This window comes from Aphis gossypii, chromosome 2 (genome assembly GCF_020184175.1).
Source record: "Aphis gossypii isolate Hap1 chromosome 2, ASM2018417v2, whole genome shotgun sequence".
NCBI classification, from domain to species: domain Eukaryota; kingdom Metazoa; phylum Arthropoda; class Insecta; order Hemiptera; family Aphididae; genus Aphis; species Aphis gossypii.
In genome coordinates this window covers 71369780-71395638 of record NC_065531.1, presented here as the reverse complement: position 1 = coordinate 71395638, position 25859 = coordinate 71369780, and the positions used below count along the sequence as shown (strand labels likewise).

The 25859-nt window shown below is 27.9% G+C and overlaps 1 protein-coding gene across 2 annotated transcripts; it reads left to right on the top strand.

Annotated features, from left to right (window-relative positions):
* Positions 1–3851: 3851 nt before the first annotated feature.
* On the top strand, positions 3852–21319 carry LOC114124673 (tuberin). Of its 2 annotated transcripts, none has more exons than XM_027987999.2 (29): positions 3852–4254; positions 4318–4454; positions 5179–5369; positions 5791–5991; positions 6082–6256; positions 6318–6518; positions 6576–6717; positions 6829–6977; positions 7034–7209; positions 8292–8457; positions 8813–9037; positions 9195–9429; positions 9712–9836; positions 9916–10078; positions 14262–14423; positions 14504–14700; positions 14780–14890; positions 14961–15127; positions 15214–15677; positions 15739–15899; positions 15959–16139; positions 17033–17264; positions 17325–17715; positions 17835–18001; positions 18077–18221; positions 18280–18495; positions 18605–18745; positions 18823–18993; positions 19403–21319. In XM_027987999.2, exons 1-29 carry the CDS (start codon positions 4176–4178, stop codon positions 19652–19654), a joined length of 5523 nt encoding a protein of 1840 aa, XP_027843800.2. In that variant the 5' UTR covers positions 3852–4175; the 3' UTR covers positions 19655–21319. The 2 variants fall into 2 exon arrangements, with proteins under 2 accessions (XP_027843800.2, XP_027843799.2); XM_027987998.2 differs by having other exon boundaries at positions 5179–5396.
* The last annotated feature ends 4540 nt before the right edge of the window (positions 21320–25859 follow it).

Here is a 25859-nt window from a genome sequence, read left to right as displayed (position 1 = left end):
AACAGGACGAACAACAATTTTAACAAAATAACAAACCGGTAGGTATATTTCTATTTTACTGGAGCGCGGACTTACCTAAGTTCGTATGTTTCGAAAAACGAGCCGTCTTAACTGCCGCTACCCCAACCACCGTATGGCATGAAATTGAACTTCCATACAAATAACATTGAAAAACTACACATTTTAACTTAACATAAATCTGGGATAAATGGTTGTATTGCGTTAACTTTGGTACCAACATTTTTGTTTTTTTACGTACTTAAAATTTATATTTACCAAAAATAAAATTATAAATTATCTGAAAATCATTTATTTACTCATACCAATTGCATATAATTTCTTGCCATACTGCAGGAGTCGGGTAACCGGCCTGTTTAGTCCGCGCTCCAGCATATTCTTATCTATCTCAGTGTAGTAAACCGACGGAGTCGTTTCACTATTTTTTTCTATTTTAATTAATTTACATGACCTTCGTATGCAAATACTTTATTACCAAACTCTTATAGTCGTACGTAATCAATTTTGCTGGCGATTTCTAAGAATCAAGGCGTATGTGAAGAACAATCACAAACAACCTTTCGATTTAAGAAGTTGATTTAACAAACAAGCCGTACGCGTACGCATAAATTACAAATGCGCACGCCTTGACGTAATAGCACAACAACAAGTCCAACCCAGGGTTAATTAACTTTTGGGTGTAAAACCACTTTTCGCAGCTACAATAACAATAATCACTGACTCGCCTTTTTGTCCATCTCCTAGTCTCTATCATGTACAACCAGAGGGTACAGAGAACCATTTAAATACGGGTCTCTGTCCGTCTTAGAATTAGAATTAGTTTACATCTACATAGAACTAGTCTATGACCAAATTTTAGATTAACTATTTTCTCGGGCAGTTACTTAACGTGCTGTCCTCAAATTTATATACAATTTTTGTAACAAGTATAACTTTAACTTTAATAAACATTTCTATTAACATTGTGTCTTGTCTCACTTTTAAAAACCTAATCCTTTCCGACCAAACTGGTCCAACTGCAGACGTCAAGCACTCATTTATAAACGATAGTGAGAGATCACTACATCAGTGTTGGCGTTTGCTACACATTAGGACATTGGGATTTGATGTACACTTTTATTCTTAGAGTTGAATATTTGTGATAACTATTATAGCATGTATACAGGGCCGTATTACCGCTTGGGGTGTTTAGGCTAAAGCCTAGGGCGGTAAATTTAAACTGTCGAAACGAAATAGCAAATTTTATCTATGTAAATTAGGTAGTAAATTTATTTAAGCCTATGGGTGGAAAAACCTTGATCCGGCCCTGCAATAGTTCCTTTTATTGCAATTTAATTTAAGCACGTAAATTAATATGTCTAATGTCTAAAAAAAATATGTCAATTTAATCTTGTTTATCGGATTTATTCCATACAATTTATAAATATATACCTATAATATTCGATAAGAGTAACGTTCGATAAGCATCTATGATCGGCGTATGTCTGAAAGAGCACTTTTATGGTTTTTTCTGTTATCTATGAACTGTTATTAGAATATGGATAAATTGGTATAGAAATCAGTGGATTTTTTAAAATTTTTATACTTCAGCTGTAAATTGTAATTGTACAACAGTCCTTGACACTAATAAACCGACGCTGTTGAACTCTGCAGCAAGTTGAGTTCAACACGACTTTTTCTCTTTCCACATTACTGTATCAGTTTTTTTATATTTAATTACTTTTTCATGTTTTTTAACCAGTTTAACAAGCAATATTTATTCTTCTTCTGTTTTAGAAAAATTAACATTTCTTTTGCGTTTGTTTCCATATTAAAATTGGCTGTAGCGGAGAAAACAAGACACTATAAACACGAAAAAGACACAAATTAAAAGCTTCAAGACAACAGTTGAAACTGATGACAACAGAAATTAATTAATTAACGAAATACAAAAGTGGAAAACACAAATACATTTAAAAATAGAACGGTAATCTAACAACTTTATCAGCTTTATTATTAATGTTATCAGTGAAAAATAAATGTTATCATTAAAGGCCTCTGGAACAGGTCAATTTATGGGTCAATCGTAAGCTAACCTCAGGTTAACTAACTCTCACACATAAACCCGAGGTGAAACCGAAAAATGTATAGCTCTGAGTTACTAGGTAACTCTGAGTTAACTAATCTGCACTTAACTCTTGTTAGGTGAAACCGGCCATTATAGTCCAGAGGCGGATAGGGCTATTTTATGTTACCAGGAAATACATTTAAGGGCCCAACATTTTTTTGCTCGCTTCGCTCTCTCTACATTTATGAAACAAGTATATCTTCCAATATTGATATAGATAATATTATTATAGGTACTCTTTGCCAAGCAATAAAAGCAAAATAGGTAAGCCTTTAAAAAATAAAATAAAATCATATTATGATTTTATCATAATTATTATAAGATAAAAGTCAATACATAGGTACATGGTACATCATGTATATCTTTTTAATACATTAATATTGAAGTGTATTATTATTGTAATTTAATATTATAAATATATAAACATTACTATAACTATAATTCATGTTACCTATGTACATTTTATATTATAAGTATATACTATTTATAAAAATGGTTTGGGGGGGGAGGGTTGTCTTTATTTTCCACCCTACCCTTGAACATCATATATAACCGCCACTGAAAGTTATAATACTAAATACCTACTAAAGTATTAAATAGCAGAATAACTAATAATAGGTATAGAATATTTTATTAGGAGATAAGGTAAAAGACTTCTCCCGTATGCATTCTTTCATCGCCTCCCGTAAAACCTAATTTTAATTTATTTTATGATATTGAAAATTATATAAATTATATTTATTATTATCTGGATAAAATTTGTTTAAAATAATTTAATATGTTTTTTAAAAATATTTTAAAAATTAAAAACGATAATTTTTGTAAGAATAACATAACATTTTTAATTTTTGTTTTATTAATAACAAATTACTTATGGACATCTTATATCAAATTTTCAATCATTTTAACTCATAAATGAAAAATTATCAACAGGTACGAGGTACCTATAGGCTATAAGTAAAAAATCTAAATGGGAATGTTTCTCTGCTAAAAAGATGCCACGTGTAACTTGTATTTAAATCATTATTGATTAGACTACTGTAATTTTCGTGTTAAATTTGAATTCAATCATAAATCATTACTCATTAGTCATTACTCAATATTCAATTATTCAATATTTACTATTTATTTACATACGAAAAAACAATTTTAAGCGAAGATTGTTAGCCTATATTTCTAAGGCTAGGGTACCACAGCGGTTGTAATTTATTAATCAATAATCACGATTCACGAAATACGAATTCAAAAAATGGCCAATAGGTCATTGGTATTTACTATTTGTTAAATATTAATAATCGTTTATTTTAAAATTTACTCATAAAACAGTTAATACTGTAACTAACTACAACTATAACTCCCATAAGAACTGAATGAACTGATAAAATAATTTTGATTCAAATTATACATAATCTTAATTTACGCTTAACTCAAATTCAACAGGAATCTATTCTGTGGTTGTACCGTCTAACAAATTAAAATTTTTTGATTTTAAATGTAACTGTATGATAAGCGCTCATAATATCTTCTATGATAACATGACCGTGATTATAATCACGTGTTATCAGTCCACGGGAAGAACTTCTAGAATCATCGCCGCAACAACCATGGCTAAGGTAGGTGAGGTACAATATGTTTGAATGATAGCCACATGATAGTGCGTAATGGTCGCGAAAAAAAGCTATCATAAAAAACCGTACTACATAGTACATACGTCCTATTTTGATAAAACAAAATAATATTTTGTATCTCGTAGGTAGCTGCTGCTGCAGTGGTGCTGCTACTGCTTGCTATTATTATTATTATTATTATTATTAATTGTTGTTGCCGTTGTTCAATAAGTTGTCGGTATCTATCAACTTATCTCTTTTAATTAATTAATATTATGTATTTATGTCCATCTGGCTGTGCCGACTTGCTCCGCCACTGTTTCGTGCCCGTTCGCATTGATTCATTATAACTGTAACAAATTAGTACTTATAATATTCCTGTAATGCGTCTGGTTAGCTGAAAACATTAGTTCGACTTACCGATCAACACACACACAGACAATATGAGTAGCAATAAGGATAACAAGACGTTTGAAAAGCTGAAACAATTTTTTCGCATTAACCGTGGCGGTCCGAATTTAGGTGAGTTGTTGTTCAAAGTATGTGTGCCAACTATTATTTTATTATTATATTTAAACTTTTTAGGAGCTCTGCGCGTAAAGGATGATTACACGTTGACCGAGGATCAGGGGCTTAAGATTTCTTCAGAGTCTTCAATACATACTAGGATCAAAGCTATCGAAGAATTAGCTGAGATAGCTAAATCTCATCGTCTTGAAGAGGTAGTGTGTATACATATTCTTATATCATTAGATTGCTTTAAAGAGTTTATTAAATCGTATGGTTTATATAAAACTGATTAAATTTGTAATGAATATTTACTTAACTTACTTGGAGTCCAGGGCTTCTATAGTACTTAGAACTCACTTAATTTACATCAACTCTAGTCGCTATTGTTTATTTTATAACCTATTAATTTAGAAAGAATTATTGTACTTCCTAAAAAAATCTAATTTGCTGTTAGGTGGATAGTTGATTATGTATGTTATGTTTAGAAGAAAATGAGCTATTAATTAACTTTATATCTATGGATTTAAATAATATTTCAAATTCAATGGTAATAATAAATGCTTGTGATTACTTATGTTTCTACTCTAGTTACCATTATGATGCTCTAATAGTACCTATAATATTTAAGTTGTATCATTTAGTTTTCAGATGAATTACAAAGGTACATTGAAGTAGATCATTCTATTATATTGGATCTATCTTTATTTTTTTTTTTTACTATGTATAATGTATATACATTGTACACTTTGCAGGATGGGTATTGGTTTATTTTCCAATAGGTATTTATATTTTTAGAAAACATATCATTATCCAACCTATGGTGCTGTATAATTTATTTATGTATGATTATAATTTTATTTTAGTAATAATGAAATTTATTATTAATGATTTTAAGTGTCTAGTAACAAAATTATATTTATTAATATTGTTTTATAGAATGCTGTTGCAAGTTTATGGCTCCGAGTACATGATTTATTTAGTCACCATGTTCCTAAAGAGCAACGCCATTTGGTGTTTAATCTTATTAGATCCATTATTCTTGGTCAATTTGGAAATCTTGGAATGTTACGAAAACATTTTTTTAATTTTATAAAAAGCCATACTATTGCTGAAGATATATCATACAGGTTAAATATAGTTGTAATAATTTGTATGTAAGAATTCATATTACACAATTTTTAATATTTTATTTATTATAATTAGAGGTCGGATTTTAGCTAATAATAAATTTGTTTAAGTTTTTGCATGTAAATAAAATTGCCAAATCTTGATAAATAGTGATATGAAAGTACTTATTTAAAAATATGTAAAGTGTAAGTGTTAATTTGGAGATTTGATTAAAAAAAAACCAATGCATAAAATATTTTATTGAACTACAATAACAAATAATGGACATTTTAAAATTGTTGTCTATACTCTTAACATTCTAAAATTTATACATATATGTTTTTTTTTTATAGCATTTATACATTTTTACGTACATTAAATTGAAATCCGACTTCTAATTATAATTCATTATAAATAATTTTACTTTGAATTTAATTATAGGTTAGAGTTATTAGAATGCCTTACTGATCACGGGCGTGATATTGTGTATCTAGAAGAAGAAATATGCCCTTGGTTAACAAATTGGGGTGCATCAGAATTAGCTCCTGCTGGTTTTACGCTACAATGGCTTGAAATATCTATTAATGTTATAAAATTTAATGCCACCTATTTAGATGATGAAGTCATCAATACTGTAGTTCAGTATGTATATATTGTATATATATATATGACTTAAAATTGTTATGTCATTTGATTTGTGTGTTGTAATATATATTTTTTATTTTCAAATAGGAGTTCATTTTATGTATGCTGTTATAGTAAAGATGAAAAAGTTGTTTTAGAAAGCTTACGACTTTTGGATACAATTATATGTTATAATCATTTGCCTCCTCAATCTTTACCTATATTTATTGCCACATTATGTCATACTGCAAATTCCAAAACATACTGTGCACAATGCTGGAAAGTAAATAAAAAATGCTTGATGGGTCTAGTTTTGTGTTTGTAAATATTTATTTTATGTCTAGACTATGCGGAAGCTTTTAGGAACACATATGGGATATTCAGCAATTTATTTAATTTGTCGTTTGCTCGACCAAGAAGTTTCTGAACGTAATGCTGGACTTGTGCGAGGCGGATTGTTCTATATTAACATGGCATTATGGAGTAACAATCAAATTACATCATTTAAAATTTCTCTTCTTTCAGTTTTACCTTCAATTTATAATGTATGAGAAAAATATTTTATTTATAAACTAGTTTATTAATAAAAATCATTTTTATAGGCATTATCATGTGACCATCCATCAGTTGTATTGGAGGTTATATTGGGAATGGAATCATTGATAACAAAACATGGATCTACTATTCAAAGTACAATTTGGGAAAAAGTTTTAAAAATATTAAAAAAAATTGCAGAATATGTCAGTAAGTAATATAAATTAATATGATTCTTGTGAATAAAATACATATCATTATTGTTTTTTTTTTTTTTTTTAAATTGAATTGTTTGAGCTATAAAAATAATAATTTTATTAGACAGAAATGGTGCCAATTCAGTGCTAATGATTGCTGATCATCTTAATGAAACTTTATCAAAAGTCGAGTCACTAATAGACAGTGATCTTTATAGCGGTAGTCTAGATGATATTTATGATGTCATTGAAATATTTTCAATTTATAGACCTGTAAGATACATTCTTTTTTAAAGTTGTATAAAGTATTAATCAATACTTTTATTCAGGAATCGTCAGTTAATAAATTAATGGCCTATAGAAAGGAATTTCTTGTTCCAACTGAATATCAATGGATTGATAATTTAAAAATGTTTTTAAATCACTTCTATACAAAAGAAAATAGAACTAGTATCAGAATGCAGGCTGTGAATCGAACAATGAAAGAAATTTACCAACAAAATAAGTTAGTATAATTGTTTTTTGATTGCTTTTATTATCATTTAAATCAATTCACCTAACCTAACAAATGTTTGTTTACTAACTGTCCTATAGAATGAAAATAACTGAAAGATTTTAATAACACTAAATATTATTCTTAAAAGAAAACGGAACTCATCCGTAATTTGTAACATGAAAATGGTGCGAATGAATACTGTACCAGTTATGATAATAGAGCTAAAATATATGAAAATAATATTATCTATATTAAAGTGTCACAACTTTTGCAAAACTAAATATTAAAAAAAATAAATAAATAAATTAAGGAAAAAACAATTTTTTTATAAATAACCAATATTTGTAGATTCTTGAAATGTTTAAATTACTATTTTCTTTATTTAGTAGAATTTTTTAAATAGGTTAACTTTTTGATTTAATACAAGATTTCAAGATAAGTTTTTTACCCATAATAATAAAAATAAATTTTTAGTTTTTCTCTTTTGTTAAAACATATAAGATCATTAATATGTCTTGTGGCAGACCATAAAATGTATTACTGATCTATGTTTTGATCTTGAGATTTGTTGATTTATATCAATGAGTAATTGTAAATAATGATTTAGGTTGGGAACATTATGAACTATAATGTTGCATTTGTAAATTTTCAACATGAAAATGCGTACCTATTTAGGAATGTGTCACTTTATTAGTTTTCACCTTGCAAAATAATATGCTGTTAGGGAAATATAGTTGCTACGTTCCAGAAAATGTTGCATTTTTTTTTAACTCCAAACACGAAAAACATTTATTTCAAAAAATTTACCAAGTCATATTAATTTTTATTGCTTGAAAGTTTTAAATTTTTGCAACATTGAGTGTTCACCTGTAAAATAACTAATTCTCCTCAATTGATTTTTGATTAAGAGGACACTACACCCGCATATGTTGTCTCTGTCTTCTGTAAATAACTGTAGATAGGTACTTAAAAATTCACTAAATATTTATATTATCATTTCTTACATAGAATATGATACATACCAATAATATACTATATATTATAATATTACCTTTATGTATTACCTAATTTTTATACTAATAATTGTATAGTGCATTGTTTGACGGCGAACTAATGCAAGTTATCTTGGAAGTTTTTGGTGGAATTGCTGATGACAATGATCCATGTATTCGAAAAGTAGTTTGTCAATTTATTATTGGTATTTGTAACGACTGTGAAAGTGATTATCACATTGATCTATTACAAATACTTGGAACAGTATGTATTTTATAATTAATTATTAGTTATTAGTTTATTTCTATGTTTTAAAATAATTGACTTTTAGTGAATTGATTGGATGTAAAAAAGTAATAATTACATAGAAATACGTAAAATAATTATTAATAATTACTACTACTCTTTCAATTTTTTTAAAAACTTCTTTCTTCTTTTGGGTCACTATATTTTATTTGATTTAAATTGGGAAAAATATTTTTTGTTATTATGTCTATTAATGTTTCAATAAAAATTATGTGTTGCATCAAATATGTTGAACTATTTAATGTTCCTTTAATATTTATTGTATTTAGTGGTAAGAATATGTTGTATATTAGTTTTTGATATATTTTTTTAGGTGTTATTCAGAATGAATAGATTTAATACTGGAGTTGTTTTACATGAAAATGATGTGGCTGATATACAAATTACTGTCGAGGGTCTGTCAATATTGTTTTCAAAATTTTTGTACAAACATCCAACGAATTCTGCTGATATTATTCTCAATTTACTTATTACTCACTTGAGGAACCATTATGAGCGGCCCATGATATTAGAACACATATGTTCAATACGACTAGTGGTAAGACTTAAATAAATAATAATACGTAAATTATAATAATTGCTTTATCTATATTATTTATGTTTTATGTATTATTATTAACAATTATTTATTTTCAGGTATAATATGCTTTTCAATATTTAATAATTTTAAATTTATTTACTATTTATATTTACAGATTTTTGAACTATTATTCAAACTTCGGGCAGATTCTAGGTACAAGTTGGGAATGCAAGGAATCAATGAATATTCACCATATATGTATGTGGAACCCAAGGGTCTTGGAGTACCTCATAGTCCAAATTCTTTAATAGAAGACACAAGATCAAAGGAAAATGTTTTGGTGCAGTTTAACTACATGTGTCTCGCTGGTGCATGCAAAGCAGTGATTACAGCATTGAAAGAAGAGTCTGGTAAAACATGAAAACAATTTGGAAATGGAGTTTAGGAATCTAATGGCATTTGGTGTGAAGCAATTTAACTGTAGATAATTTGCATCATGTGTTTTCAGGATGTGAGTATGTGTCTGTGAGTTTGCGGGTATGTGTTGACTGACCAAAATATGTATGGTGTGGATGTGGACTATAAAACATATTGTGTTTGTGTGTGAAGTTCAAGAAATAAACTATAATATAACTCCTATTAAATATATCAAAAAGACATTATTATTATATGCCTTTTTTGTTTTTGTTTAGATTGGAGAGTATTGAACAAAATTTTGAAAGAAGTACCTCAGATTCTTAAAAACAAGGCATTGATATTATCTGGGAATTGGGAATTTGATCCAGCATATGAATTGGCTTCAACCTTATGTCAATTGGTACGTTTATACTTACTTAAGCAAATAAAAAATATATTTTTATAGCATACTTTGATGTATATTATAATTTTTGTATCAGGTAAGCGATAAAACTGTTGCCAGAACTTTAAAGAATACACCTTCTAAATGGTTAAAAACTGACTTTCAAATTGCTGTTTATCCAGCATTAGCTGCTTTTGTTTCATATCATAATAGTTTAGATCCATCTCTTCAACAACAACTTGTTAAATGTTTACAATCAGGTATGTTTGATTACTTAGAAATAAATATTAATACTTAATATTAAGAATAGTATATATATTATAATATAATATATTTATGACGTCTCATGAGAATTTATCTGTATAAGATTATTAAGTTATAGTTATACTGATTCAATTACATTCACTAAATAGTTATGTACACACACACATACATAAATGTATATTTTTTAGATTCTGAACGGAGTGAAGAATGTATTGATTTTACAATGATGTATGTTTTTTAGATTCTGAACGGAGTGAAGAATGTATTGATTTTACAATGATGTATGTTTTTTTTTTTGTTTTTTTTTTTTTTTTTTTTGTTTTTTTTTTTTTTTTTGTGTCTGTGTACAGCATAACTAGTCGAAATAATGCTCCAATTTCAAACAATGGGGGTGGTTTCCGATGTAAAAGTGAATATCCTTGGTGCATTATAGAGGTAAAAAGTTAACATTTTCCAACAGTTTTCAAAAAAATCGAGAAAAACAAAAAAAAAATGACGGAAAAACGGCAATTTTTACGCAAAACCAGTTTTCGACCAAATCGATTTTTTTTTATGGTTGTAATTCAAAAACTAATCACTGAAAATACTTGAAATTTTCACCAAATGTTAATGTCAGTGGTATCTGTATATAGTTAAATTTTCAAAAAATTTTGACTTTTTTTGAGTTATTTATAGACCACTGAAATTTTCGATTTTTTTGAGAAATTTTTTTTAAGTGTCGATAAAAATTTTTGGATGACCAAAAAGTTTTGAAAATTTAATACAAGGTTCCTTATGAGTTGTTTTTATTGTAGCTAAAAAAAATTAAAAATCGTTAGTCACAATTTTTTTTTATAAGAGTTTATAGTTCAAATTTTTACGAAATCTGTCGAAAACGCGAAAATTTGCAAGTAATTTTGAAGTTGAAAAATCATAAAATTTTTTTCTTTTATAACTAAGTTTTGAAAATTTGGTACAAGGTTCTCCATACATTTTTCTTCAAATATCTGTAAAAAAAACTCTACCGGATTCAGACAAAAAATTTTTATGAGTGTTTGAAATTTAAATTTTTACAAAACCGCGTTAAATAACGGTTTAGCCTCAAACGATTTTTGATATTTGTTATAATTCAAAAAGTATAAGTCGTAGATACTTGAAAATTTTACCAGTTATTTAGATTGGCATTTTATTTACTTGATTTAATTTTCAAAATATTTTGAGTTTTTTTGAGCTATTTATAGACAACTGAAATTTTCAATTTTTCTGAAAAATTTTTTTTGAAGGGTCGATAAAATTTTTTTGGCCCTATCAAAATACTTGAAAATTTTATACAAAGTTCCTCATATATTATTCTTATAGTGATTAAAAAATTATAAGAATACATAGGCACAATTTTTTTTTATTAGCATTTGAAGTTCAAATTTTGACGAAAATTCGTCAAAATTATGAATATTTGCAAATTATTTGAAGTTGAAAAATCATAAAATTTTTTGTGTTTATAACTAAGGATTAAAAATACAACACTAAGTTTTCCATAAGTTTACCTTCAAGTATCTATAGAGAAAACTCGAAGCATCATTATAGGAAAAATTTTAAGTGCGTTTGAATTTTAAATTTTAACGAAATAGCGTAACGATAACGATTTATCCTCAAACGATTTTAAATATTTGTTATTATTCAAAAAGTATAAGTCGTAGATACTTGAAAATTTTACCAGTTATTAAGATTCGCGTTTTCTTTACGTGATTTAATTTTCAAAATATTTTGACTTTTTTTGAGCTACTTATAGACAACTGAAATTTTCAATTTTTCTGAAAATTGTTTTTTTATGTGTCGATAAAATCTTTTTGGCCCTATCAAAATACTTGAAAATTTAATACAAAAATCCTCATAAGTTATTATTATAGTGATTAAAAAATTATAAGAATACATAGGCACAATTTTTTTTTATTAGCATTTGAAGTTCAAATTTTGACGAAAATTCGTCAAAATCATGAATATTTGCAAATTATTTTGTAGTTCAAAATTCATAAAATTGTTTGTATAGGTAGCTAAGAGTAGAAAATTTAATACAAGATTTTCCATAAGTTTTGCTTCAAAAAGCTATACAGAAAATTTTAAGAGTCATTATAGGAAAAATGTTTTGAGCGTTTGAGTTTTAAATTTTTATGAAATCGGAATATTTGTTTCAAAATAGAATATATGACAATATTTAATTATAATATATTATAGACTGACAAATCATCTCCGTTCAGAATCGTTTTTCGTATACAATGATACTTATCATTGCATTCAAATTTAATCTACCCTAGTCCGAGGTCTACCCCACCCCCTAATGTACAGCAGAGCGGTACCCACTTGCCGACTTTTTTTTTTTGTTTTTTTTTTTTTTTGTTTTTTTTTTTTTGTGTCTGTGTACAGCATAACTAGTCGAAATAATGCTCCAATTTCAAACTATGGGGGTGGTTTCCGATGTAAAAGTGAATATCCTTGGTGCATTATAGAGGTAAAAAGTTAACATTTTCCAATAGTTTTCAAAAAAATCGAGAAAAACAAAAAAAAAATGACTGAAAAACGGCAATTTTTACGCAAAACCAGTTTTCGACCAAATCGATTTTTTTTTATTGTTGTAATTCAAAAACTAATCACTGAAAATACTTGAAATTTTTACCAAATGTTAATGTCAGTAGTATCTGTATATAGTTAAATTTTCAAAAAATTTTGACTTTTTTTGAGTTATTTATAGATCACTGAAATTTTCGTTTTTTTTGAGAAATTTTTTTTTAAGTGTCGATAAAAAATTTTTGGATGTCCAAAAAGTTTTGAAAATTTAATACAAGGTTCCTTATGAGTTGTTTTTATTGTAGCTAAAAAAAATTAAAAATCGTTAGTCACAATTTTTTTTTATAAGCGTTTTTAGTTCAAATTTTTACGAAATCTGTCGAAAACGCGAAAATTTGCAAGTAATTTTGAAGTTGAAAAATCATAAAATTTTTTTCTTTTATAACTAAGTTTTGAAAATTTGGTACAAGGTTTTTCATACATTTTTCTTCAAATATCTGTAAAAAAAACTCTACCGGATTCAGACAAAAAATTTTTATGAATGTTTGAAATTTAAATTTTTACAAAAACCGCGTTAAATAACAGTTTAGCCTCAAACGATTTTTGATATTTGTTATTATTCAAAAAGTATAAGTCGTAGATACTTGAAAATTTTACCAGTTATTAAGATTCGCGTTTTCTTTACGTGATTTAAATTTCAAAATATTTTGACTTTTTTTGAGCTATTTATAGACAACTGAAATTTTCAATTTTTCTGAAAAAATATTTTTTAAGTGTCGATAAAATTTTTTTGGCCCTATCAAAATACTTGAAAATTTAATACAAAGTTCCTCATATGTTATTTTTATAGTGATTAAAAAATTATAAGAATACATAGGCACAATTTTTTTTTATTAGCATTTGAAGTTCAAATTTTGACGAAAATTCGTCAAAATTATGAATATTTGCGAAATATTTGAAGTTGAAAAATCATAAAATTTTTTGTGTTTATAACTAAGGATTAAAAATACAACACTAAGTTTTCCATAAGTTTACCTTCAAGTATCTATAGAGAAAACTCGAATCATCATTATAGGAAAAATTTTAAGTGCGTTTGAATTTTAAATTTTAACGAAATAGCGTAACGATAACGATTTATCCTCAAACGATTTTAAATATTTGTTATTATTCAAAAAGTATAAGTCGTAGATACTTGAAAATTTTACCAGTTATTAAGATTCGCGTTTTCTTTACGTGATTTAATTTTCAAAATATTTTTTAATATAAGCTGGTTTTTTTAAACCACCTTTTTCACCAACCACTAGAAATTATATCCTAGGCTGACAAATCATCTTCGTTCAGAATCGTTTTTCGTATACAATGATAACTATCATTGGATTCAAATTTAACACTCCTATAATATATAATAATGATCCATACGGCACCTAATGTACAGCAGAGCGGTACTCACTTGCCCGCTTTTTAAATACTCTTTTTTATTCAACTTATCATAAAACTAATAATATTATATTATTATTTAACAAAATAAAATATTCTAACTTAATTATTTTTATAAAGAATGTAATGTTTAGTTGATTATTTAATAATTATAACTAAATTTTAAATTACTTAAAGAAACTATTTTTTTTTATTATTTAGGATTAGTTAATCGATGTATATGTCCTGTAGTAATGGCATTAACTACTTGTATATTAGAAATGAGAGATATAATGGTTAAATTATTACCTGAAGTTTTGTTGAATATGTCAAAACTTTCAGCTACCACACAAACTGCTGTGCCAATTTTAGAGTTTCTATCTAGTGAGTACAATTATTAACTGACATATATAACTGCTATTTATTGAGCATGATACTATGATTTTTTTTTTGTTCCTTTTCAGTGTTAAGTCGTCTTCCGAAAGTGTTTTCCAATTTTGTAGCAGATCAATATATGGCCGTATTTGCAATTACGTTGCCTTATACCAATCCATTTAAATACAATCATTACACTGTTTCATTGGCGCATAGAGTGATTGCTATTTGGTTCCTGAAATGTCGAACATCATTTCGAAGGAATTTTGTAGAATTTATCCATAAGGTATTTTAAACTATTAACTATATTTTAAATAAAATACATTTATATTTAAAAATATTATTAATATTATTTGTAACTTTAGGGTTTAAAACAAAATGTATTGGTGCCATTTGAAGGTCGCACTATTCCAAGGAACAATATTGATAATGAAGATTCGTCTAGTAGAAAACGAAGTTCTAGTTTAACTGACCAAGTAATATATTATTAATATATGATGAAATAGTAATAATATTAGTGATACATCTAATATTATACATTTTTAGGGAAGTCGAAGACATGAACGAATAATGGGCATGAGTCGTAGTCCTATGAATGATTTGAAACCACCAATAGACAATACGCTTTTAACATTTCATAAAGAATTAACAGAAACATGTATGGATTTATTAGCCAGATATGCTTTTGCTACTTGTTCTGCTATACCTAAAAGGTAAATGTTCTAGAAATATATAATATTTTTTAATGAAATAGGTCTTATGTTATTTATGTTTTATATCAATATTATTTTATGTTTAGACATCCCACAGCAGATTTTATATTAGATGGAGGCCAAACTGCTACTTGGTTGATAGGCATAAAACTTGTAACTATTACGACAAGTGGATGTACTCAAAAACCAGTTCAAAATGGATTATGTGGTAAATGTTATCAATCTTGTCGCTTAAACAGTGATCAGGCCAGAATGTCTCCTAAACCAGATGAGAAGTCAAAACTTTCAGTATCTCGTAGTCAAAGTAGTGAAGCTAGTGACCAACTTGATGTAAATACATCTATCAAAGGAGTTTCATCCCCATCATGTTTATCCACTGCTACTAACTCCCCTGGCGAAGAAACAAAGAAATTTCCTCATATTGAGCCTAGCGAACCATTTGACATGTCCAGAAAAAATAGTTTCTCTAGCTCAGACCGACTTGATAAAAAACAAAGTTGTTCTTGTTGGTGTCAATCATGGGCTGAAGTATGTGTACGGTGTCCAACAGGTAAATATAATAATATTACGATCTATCTTATATTTGTTGGCTTTATATTTTATTATTACAGGAGTAATGTCTTGGATGATAAGAGTGCAAAATGATAGAAATTTTCAGGATATGAATTCTGATTCATCCATGTTTGATGTCTCAACATTATTTCATCCTAGTCTTGGTTTAAAAGTATCTAATGGAGAAATAGATAAAATACGTCAATACTTGGATGGAGAAGTAAACATTTTTTTCTATTTATTGCTTAAATGGCTTGTATAATTAAATATATTTTTTAGAAACGTATTTTGGAACAATGTATGGCTAATGATGTTATTATCAAAATGGAAGCAAATGAAAGGTTACAACAAAATAGAGTACCATCTGAACCAGTTTGCATTCCTGGTTCCCCTCTTAAACTTACTCCTTCACGACAGAACTCTCAGGAGAGCTGTGACATTGAAGATGAATATTATGATGGTAATAATTATTAATACATAGTAATTAATATGTAGGAATATTAAGTATTACTAAAATAACATACTTGACCGTATATTAACATATTTAATCAAAAATTAATGAAAATCTAAAATACTGTGTAACGTGGTCGGAGATGACCCGTTAAATATATGATATTCAGAGAAGAAGTTGGTTTCTTATGAATATAAGTTAACCGTAGCTCGGGAGTAAATGGTACTCAGGGTACAAATAAATGTGGATTGATCCAAATACTTATAAATATATCAAGTTTATTCTTACCTAAATAAAACGTTTACAAGCTGTTGGGCTGGCTTGGAGTTCGTGTGCGCTGGTGTTAACGCGGGGAACTGGCTGTCTCTTACTTATATTCTTATTTAGCCGTAGCTTTACAATAGTTAAATATGAGACAACACAGAAGGGGCATAATGTACATTCATCATAACATATCTTACATGTTTTGGTTTACGATACACATACATATATACACATATATACATATATGTATGTATACTATATAATATATAATATGTGTAAGTATATAATTGTACCTACAGTTGCATATTATTATGCTTATAAGTAAATATGTAACAATCGTTACAACTGTATTATTACTTAGTTAATAGTTTACTTTGTTATTAATATAACAATTTCTATTACTTTATTGATTTGCATTTGTTTAAATAATATTGATATAAACTAAATGTTCAGTATTGGTTAAACAAATAAAATGCTAAATTATTGTATATTATAATAAATTTAAATTAAAAATATACATTTACTAATTCGTTCAATAAAATAGGATCTTATATTAAATACTAAATTTAATAATTTATATACACCTAAAGTCATCTTTGTATATTGTTTCTTATTGTTTCTTTTTATTTCATAATTAGTTGAAGACTTTGAAAGTGGAGAAAATCGCTCGAGGAATCCAGTTCGTAGATCAGTTTCTAGTCCTGAAATGAGTTCTGGATGGAAAAATCCTTTTATGAAAGAAATGCATGACTTTAAAGATGATGGAATGGATAAAGAAGATAATAATAAACGTTTAGAATTGTTTAATGCTCCTATTGATTCAAAAAAGATAAAACAAAATTATACCAAGGACCTACGTTATAGTTCTAAGTAATAATCTCGAAAATGACATCTTAAATTTTTATTTTATTTCAATATTATTTATTTTAGAGCAAATTGTGAAGCAATTCCTGAAGAAATTTGTGGTACTGGTTCCACACCACCATCAAATACTTGTCAGTTAAAAAATTTAACACTCAATTTGACCACAGATTCAGCAGAAAAAAAGACTGACTTTTTAATTCATGCTAAAAAAAATGATGAAAAAGAAAGACCAAAATTGCAATTAAAAACTAACAAACTAAATTCCTTTAATGACAGTGACTCTTCAGCAAAATCATCTGCTGAAAGTGTTGATATAAAACAAAATACAGAGTTTCCATTAGTCAGTCATTACCATGAGGAAAAAAGTAGATCTTTAGCGTCAACACCATCATATCTCACTAAAAAACCACCCCTATCACCACCAATTAATTATGGATCTCAGACATTGGAAAAAAATGTTAGTATCATTGTATTTATTATATTAGTGAACTTATGTAATCTTATTTGTATGTTTTATTTTAAATATTTGACCACGCAAGACTCAGTATTGTAATGAAATAAATATGAATTGTTTAGGAAACTGATACAGATCCACCTCCTATGTTTCGAAATCGTGTACACACATTAGCTGTAATGAATGCTATTAAGAAACCAACAGCCATGTCTTCAAATCCTAATTCACTATTTATAAATAATAGGGTGAATCAATCAAAAGAGCCTGTGCGGTCAGGAATTAATCCGAGGTAATTATTTTTGTAACTATTTTAAGGATAGTCACAAATAATTCTAAACATTTATGATTATGTTTTTTCTTTTAGCTTTGTTTTTCTTCAGCTATATCATTCTTCTCATTTTACTTTTATTGATAATGATGCAAAACCAATTTTATTACCATTGTCTCAGACCATGATTGAAAAGGCTGTAAAAAATTTGGATCGGATACCTCCATATGAAGTGCATAAGGTTTGCAATAGTTCTTTTAACATTAATATTGTATTAGTTAACTCTATCTATTGTTTAGATTGGAGTTATTTATGTTGGGTTGGGACAAGCTAACTCTGAAGTAGATATACTGCGAAACCGGCATGGGTCTTTGAGGTATACAGAATTTCTGAAATGTTTGGGTACCCTTATAAAACTATCTGATACAGATTCACATAGCGTATTTCTTGGTGGATTAGAAACTGATGGTAATGACGGAAAATTTACTTATATATGGCAAGATGACATTATGCAAGTTAGTAGAATAAAAAATTTGTTTATTATATTTCTTTACTTATTTGATAGATTTTACATACCTTTTCCATTATTTTTTTCAAGTTGTATTAATTTATTTTTTATTTTAGGTAATATTTCATGTAGCTACTTTAATGCCAACTACTGAATCCGATGTTAAATGTAATAATAAAAAGAAAAATATTGGAAATGATTTTGTTACAATTGTCTACAACGAGAGTGGTCAAGAGTACGATATCCAAACTGTAAAAGTAATTACATATTTTTTTATCTAAATTTACTCATGTTTAATAAAATATCATATTAAAAATATTTTTCTTATTTATAGGGACAGTTTAATTATGGTTGTGTGATAGTAAAACCTTTAGAGCATGGTGTAAATCAGATTACTGTAAAAGTGAGGAATGAGTTGCGTGAACATGTTGGTCATCAAGAACCAAAAATTGTTTCTGATCAAAATGCTGCAATGTTGGCTAGACAATTGGCTATTCACACAGATGTATGTTTTATTTTCTTTAATTAATTTTTAGTGCTAATAAATCATTTTTATTAATTAATTTTATAAGTTTTAATGTAAGTGTGTATGAAAAACTTTCCAAAAATCTATTAAAATTATATCAAAATTAGTAGATGATATATCTGTTTAAATAAATATTTTAATTATTTTTTATAAATCTTTTCTTCACGCTATAAACCACTTAATCCATCATAGTAGGTATTATATATTGCTACAGTACATTATTTTAATGGGTTGATTGAATACATATATCATCTTTGTAAGTAGAGTAGTAGTAATATTTTAGTTGTTTATAAAATGTAACTTTACACAGAAAAAAAAATGCTTCGGCCATCTGTCCCTGTAAATTAGTAACTTTAAGTTATAACTGAATTGTTTCTTTTTTATTTAGTTGGCATCACAAATATTGAGTAGTTTGAGCAAGGAAAACAGTGGGCCATATGCTAGTAATTGGCTGGAGCGGCTTAGAACAATCAAAAGAATACAGAACAAGTTGATGAAAGTGGACAGTAATGGTCAGCCAATTAGTGGTGAACCAACATCAGTGGCACGTGGACAAGGGATACAGGCGGGGCATGGAGCTGCGATGGCAGGTGGCAGTCGTTTAAAGATGCAAATGTGTGATTTCACAGAATATACGTAATCAAAAGTAAATCAATGTAATTACAACTGCAGACAAATGATATTTACAGCATCTATAAGGGACTACTATACACTCACACTCACATTAGTGATCTCATTTTGGGTTGCGCATTGGAAAAATAAAAATTTGTAATCGCGTTTATTATTGTTTTTACAATATAATTATAACATGTTACAAAAAAAAAAAAAAAAACTATTATGTACTATCTAAATGTGAATTCATTGTGAATTTTTTTTTTTGCTTTTTTTAATGTTAATACACAAGATTATTGTAAAATTTTTCTATAAAATTCTATATTTCTCTTTTACTATGCAGTTTCATTAGACAGTTATAAACGCAAAATAATTTTTATTATTCCTTACCTAAATTACAAGAAAAATTTACATGCTCCATTTGCAATTTGTTTAACTTATAATTATTAGGTACTATAATTTTTACAAATTATAGGTACGCCTAACTTAATAAAATACATGCTTATAAATACACAATTCTTATTTTCATATATGAAAAACTTATTATACAATTTTAAGTTCTGATTGAAATAATGAGTGTATTGATTTTACAATATGTTTTTTTTCCAATTTTTACTTAAACATTTAATATAAGGTTCCTCATAAATTATTATTCATAAGTACTACAAAAAAAAAAAAGTATTGAAAATAGGAACACGGTTACTATTTTTTTTTATTAGCATTTAAAATGGAATATTTTTACAAAATTTGCAAGTTCATAAAATTTTTAATTTGAACACCCTAAGGTTTAAAAGTTTAATGCAAGACTTCTCATAAATATTTTTATCAGTAATTAAAAAAATAGTTTGGATTTAAGTCAACCAATTGTTTTATGAGATTTAAATGAGGATTTTGACATTAGATATTCTAACATAATGATAAATGATAAACAATATATGTATTTATCTATGTATGTTACCCCTCCCTCCACCCAATTTTAATTTCGCAATTTTTTCACTTGAATAATTTGTATTTGATTCCTGTAAATTCCTGACATTTCATTTCATGTTTTGAGAATAATTGTTTACTTTATCGTCGACAACATAAGCAACACAAATTGCTTAATTAAATTATATCGGAATACATTGTAATTTATCGATAAAAACAGGTATATCTAGGCACATAGGTACCCTAAACGGGTACGCTCAGCGCTTTGGGGATTTGTTACAAGCGACTCCGAAAATAAACTGATTTAGTAGAATATACTAAAATTTGTTATTCGTGAATATCCCGAGGGCGTCATTTCAACTTTTTGTTGAGTTTGAGTACCTACCTAATTGGTACTTAGCTTTCGGCTGTTTTTAAAAAAAATAATTTGTATTAATAAGAAGTAAGGACGTATATTGTGGGTTGTAAATTCTTAATTAAGAGGTAGCTATATTTTTTTTTTTTTGATAACCATTAGGAAAAATGTTTATGATTTGTAGTCTATAATTTGACAATGCTCAAAATATCGTATAAAATCAATACGGGTAATTATAAGTTCAGATAATGTTTTTATCTACCTTTAAATTGTATAATGGGAGTAATTGGATGATTGGACAACAAATTTATTTCGTTGCACATACACACACAATCACGACAAAATTGTAAGTTTATATATATTTACATTATGTTTTCTTACAATAATAATAAAAAAAAATCGTTAATTCAATTTGGCATTCGATGTTTTTTCATCACTTCCGTTCCTTTTTTGCTGTAATAATCTAACTTAAATATCAATAAGACATGTCAATACGCCATGTTTATGAAATAGGTACATAAAATAATGATATAATGTAAATTACAAATTCTTGGATGGATGGTACTATGGTAGGTATCATAAATTCATCATAATAATAAATAGTTAAAACAGTTATAACTTATAAGTAATATTTTTTTGATAATTGTAAAGTAATTGTGCGTTAGCATTATAAACCATTAGAGTATACATTTTTATAGGTATACGTTTTCGACAAAAATATTGTAAACGTAAACTCGTTTGGATGAGTAGTAGTATATATTTGCCGGTTCTAGGACCTAACTCGCTGACTATTGACCAGTGGTGGAGGAGGGTACCGGTAGATGGTCATAGCGGGTCAGATCCTAGGATCGGAAAATATATACTACTAATATTATACTGTACATGGGTGTTAAGTGTTCACTAAGTTGATAAGTAATTATTCGATAAGATTAAAAAAAAGGTTTTAGACACTAGAATCCAAATAAATACAACTCTGATATAATATTTTCGTTAAAATGAAAAAGGCCCAGTTGTCGCTCGCAGAGTCCGGAGTGTTAGAGTTAGCTGATCAGGTGCACTTCTTGGTTTGATTATGGATGCTCATGCACTTACGAGAGGAGACAACCTGGTCAAACCGGAGTCGCAACCAACTCCATCAAAGTTTTCCGCGTCTCTAAGAAAATTGCCTTTGTCCTTGGCGAATGGCGACAGAGACTCTTATTGTCACAACCACATATTAGTCATCACAAGATCAAATAATATAAATCATTCTTTTCATTAGTGATTTAAGGTGTTTGGGTTATATAATGGTTTTAACTGCGTGTGACGATTTGACCGTTATTTATTTTATTGAATATACAGTATATACGTGATATGTGAGCATATTGCATATCATTACAATATTATATCATTTTAATTATTTATATCCATTCTGAAAACATTTATATTATATGTATATTCTTTTTTGAGAAGTGGTGTATTTACATATTATAATAAAATTTGAAAATAATGTAAAACCGTTCATATGGTTTGAAAAAATAAAGTATTTGCATTATACATACAAGCTATATAAACATCTGTATTGTTGCTATTGACAACTGGATATAGTTTTGAAATAAACGTTAAACTGTCGGAATCAAATCTCACAGTCTCAATTCAGTCTTCACTCTTCACAGTATTTAAGTGCACCTATTACAAACCGTACATTTAATAATTGTTTAATTTTAAAAGCATAAAGCTTTAAAACGTATAATATTTATATATATTGCAAACATGCAGAACGTTAAAGTTGTATCCGATAACGCCGGGAACAAGACTTCGTCTTCGTCCTCTGAGGCCTCGATAACGGAACCTTTAACGAAACCGGAAGACGGACACTCGAAAGAAGTCTCCGCAGACAGTGAAAATGTACCGACAATCAAACGACCCTACGGATCGATGCCAAATATATCGGCGTCGATAACGAATGGTGACGACACCGTCGCGATCGAAGCTCCGACTGCCGTTGCAGTTCAGCTGCTGCAGGTTTCCTCCGAACCGCTCGAACATTGTCCCGCGGGATCGCTTGAATTAGCCAACCACGCCGGACCGCAAATGCAGCGGTATAACATTATTGGCTCGGCGAACGCGGAAGTGATGGTGCCACCAGCTGCCGCGGCGGGAGAAGTCGAGATCCGGTCGCCGTCCGTCACGTCCGATCGGCAGTTTTCTGCAGCAGAACCTGCAAAACACGACGGCTCGGGCGAATCATCGGATGCTGCAAAGTCCCGGGGTGGTTTCGACGGTCGTCGGCCGAGATTATGGCGTTCAATGCCGAACATAGCTATCCATTATACGGATAAAGTGTTTTATAAGACTACCGAAATCGAGTGCATTGTTCCGGTTCCGGTTTCACGCGATTCGTTGACGGACGGTGCAACTGCAGTGGCAGAGCCTGCAGAGGTCACTCCGGTAAAAATCAAGCGTTGCTCGTTGTGGAAACGGACGAAGAAATTCGCCCGTCGCGTCTTTTGTTGCGGCGCTCCGTGATATTCATAATATGGTCTGCGGTAGTATAAAAAATACACTGTATATAGTTTATACGGCGTTCAAACATAATATAATTTATTGCATAAAAAATGTTATATATTTGTACAGTTGTACAGTATACTTTGTTAAATCAATCGATTTTTAGTAATTTTGTTAATCATATTTTGTTACGAAACTCATTCGACTAAAATAATTTAGTCATATATTATTATTACAATGTTCATGATAGTTATCATATAAAATGTTACATACTTGTACAGTTGTACTTATACATTGTTAAATCAATTAATTTAAATAATTTTGTGAATTATAATTTGTTACGAAATTCATTCTACTACAATAATATATATTATATTATGAGAAAAATGAGTTTTTTATTTCAAATTTGTATTTGCAAACAATAGAATATTAACTGGATTGATGTTAATGTACTGGGCACCTGTATCTGAAACCAAAAGCCATATTTACGGCTATGATAAGTGGAGTAGTATGAGGTTTAAGGGACTGAAGCTATTCTCCCGAAAATTTAAAAATGCTTTTAGTGTTCTATAAATATATACATACGATTTCAAAAGTTTATCTATATTAAAAATAACAAGAAAATGTAGAAAATATTTCTTTTTAGTTTCTTCACATATGCCCATTTATGTTCTAATAATACATTGATCTAGCTAGTTCATAATAGGAGCATGTAATAGTCTTATAGTTAAGTAATAAATATACATATTAGTATATTACGTCATGGTAAATCGTTTATTATATGAAATTGTGATTTTCGGCCGGTGATGGATGACATAATTTATAATAATATGGTGTATGAGTATTATAATGATGTTAAGGCCAATTTGGGGAGGGGGAGAAGTAAAACATTTATGTTGCTATTTAAAAAGTAAAAATACCGTTATTATTCCTTTATTAAAAGGATTACATCATTTACATTACACATTTAAAACAATATTGTAGACTGCGAAAGTTTAAAAACATTCTTTTGAAAATGTCTGAATATCAAACATTAAAGAAATGTCGGTATTGTCTCTTGTCAGTATCAATTTTTAAATTGAATATTGCTTACGATTTTATGTTTTAAAAGAGATATGTCAATTGACAAGAACACGTAAAATAATCCAAAATGCATAAAAAACAATAATTTTTTACACCGTATAATTTTTAACTAAAATAATTATTAAATAAATAGAAAAAATAAAACATTATAAAACATTGATGATCAAAACTCTAATATAAACTGTAATATTAAAATATGATAAATGTTTTCAAATAATAATAGAGATATTGTTATCAATAATTTAATTGGGGGTACCATAAATATATAATACATGTATAATATATATATATATATATATATATATATATATATATATATATCTGTGGGGGGTACATTTCGGCCTCGTGATAAGGAATTTTAGATAATGAGCACGATTTAAGATATAGAATATTGATAGGTTACTATTATATTTAGATAGTATTATTCACTGAGTTAAAATTCTTGAATAGGTATTAAAATACAAGATCCTAAAGTAGTTATTCTTATAGCTGAGTAAAAATATTTAAAAAAACATTGGTAAAATTTTTTATTTATGCATTTGAATTTCTACGTAATTTGTTAAAAATTTATAAATTTTTTTTTTTGTATTTTAGTTTTGAAAATTGAATGCACAATTCTATTCATAAGTGGTTCATACTGATAACATAAAATCTAAAAAAACATTTAAAGACATGTTAAGTTTCAATTTGGACAAAATTATACTTAGGTTAGGTTAAATAACGATACATCAATAATTATTTTTTTAACATTTAAAAAACATAATTCGTGAGTATCTTTAACTTTTATAAATTTTATATTATTATGAATTCTACTATACACAATACAAGTTAATACATTTTATCATTTTGAGATAGGTAATGAATACATATTATAGTATATACTAGTAGACGCATGGGTAATATTTAAATATTTTAATATAAAAACGTCGAAACGAGACCTTATGTTTATCGCGATACCTGTGACCGCGGTAGAATATTTAATGTGTATTTAATGTTCGCCGAGTTCTCATTATTTTATGTACGTAATATTGTTATTATTACGGTTATGGTTACCTCCTATACGGCTAAACTTACCAGCTGCTGTTTACCTCGTAGGTATACATAATATTAAGTACATCGTATAGAAAAGATATAAATACAAAGCTTACTGAAGAAATTACTTTAACCGTTACGATGTAGGTACCACGTATATTACGATAGATAATAGTTATCTACCGTGGTAGGTACCTATAAACCGATTTAGTTTAGATTACAGCATAAGAAATCCATGGCTGAAAACGTGACGTTGACGCACAGATTTCTATAAAGAACTATTTTTTTTTTTAGATAGTGAACTCCTGCTGTCAGTTGAAGCCAGGTTTTTCGGTTGGCATTATATGGT

Coding starts and splice junctions, on each gene's coding strand:
- LOC114124673 (XM_027987998.2), top strand. CDS start 4,176: ATGAGTAGCAATAAGGATAACAAGACGTTTGAAAAGCTGAAACAATTT. Junction 4,455..5,178: donor AATCTCATCGTCTTGAAGAG/GTAGTGTGTATA, acceptor ATTGTTTTATAG/AATGCTGTTGCAAGTTTATG. Junction 9,038..9,194: donor TATGTTCAATACGACTAGTG/GTAAGACTTAAA, acceptor TTATATTTACAG/ATTTTTGAACTATTATTCAA.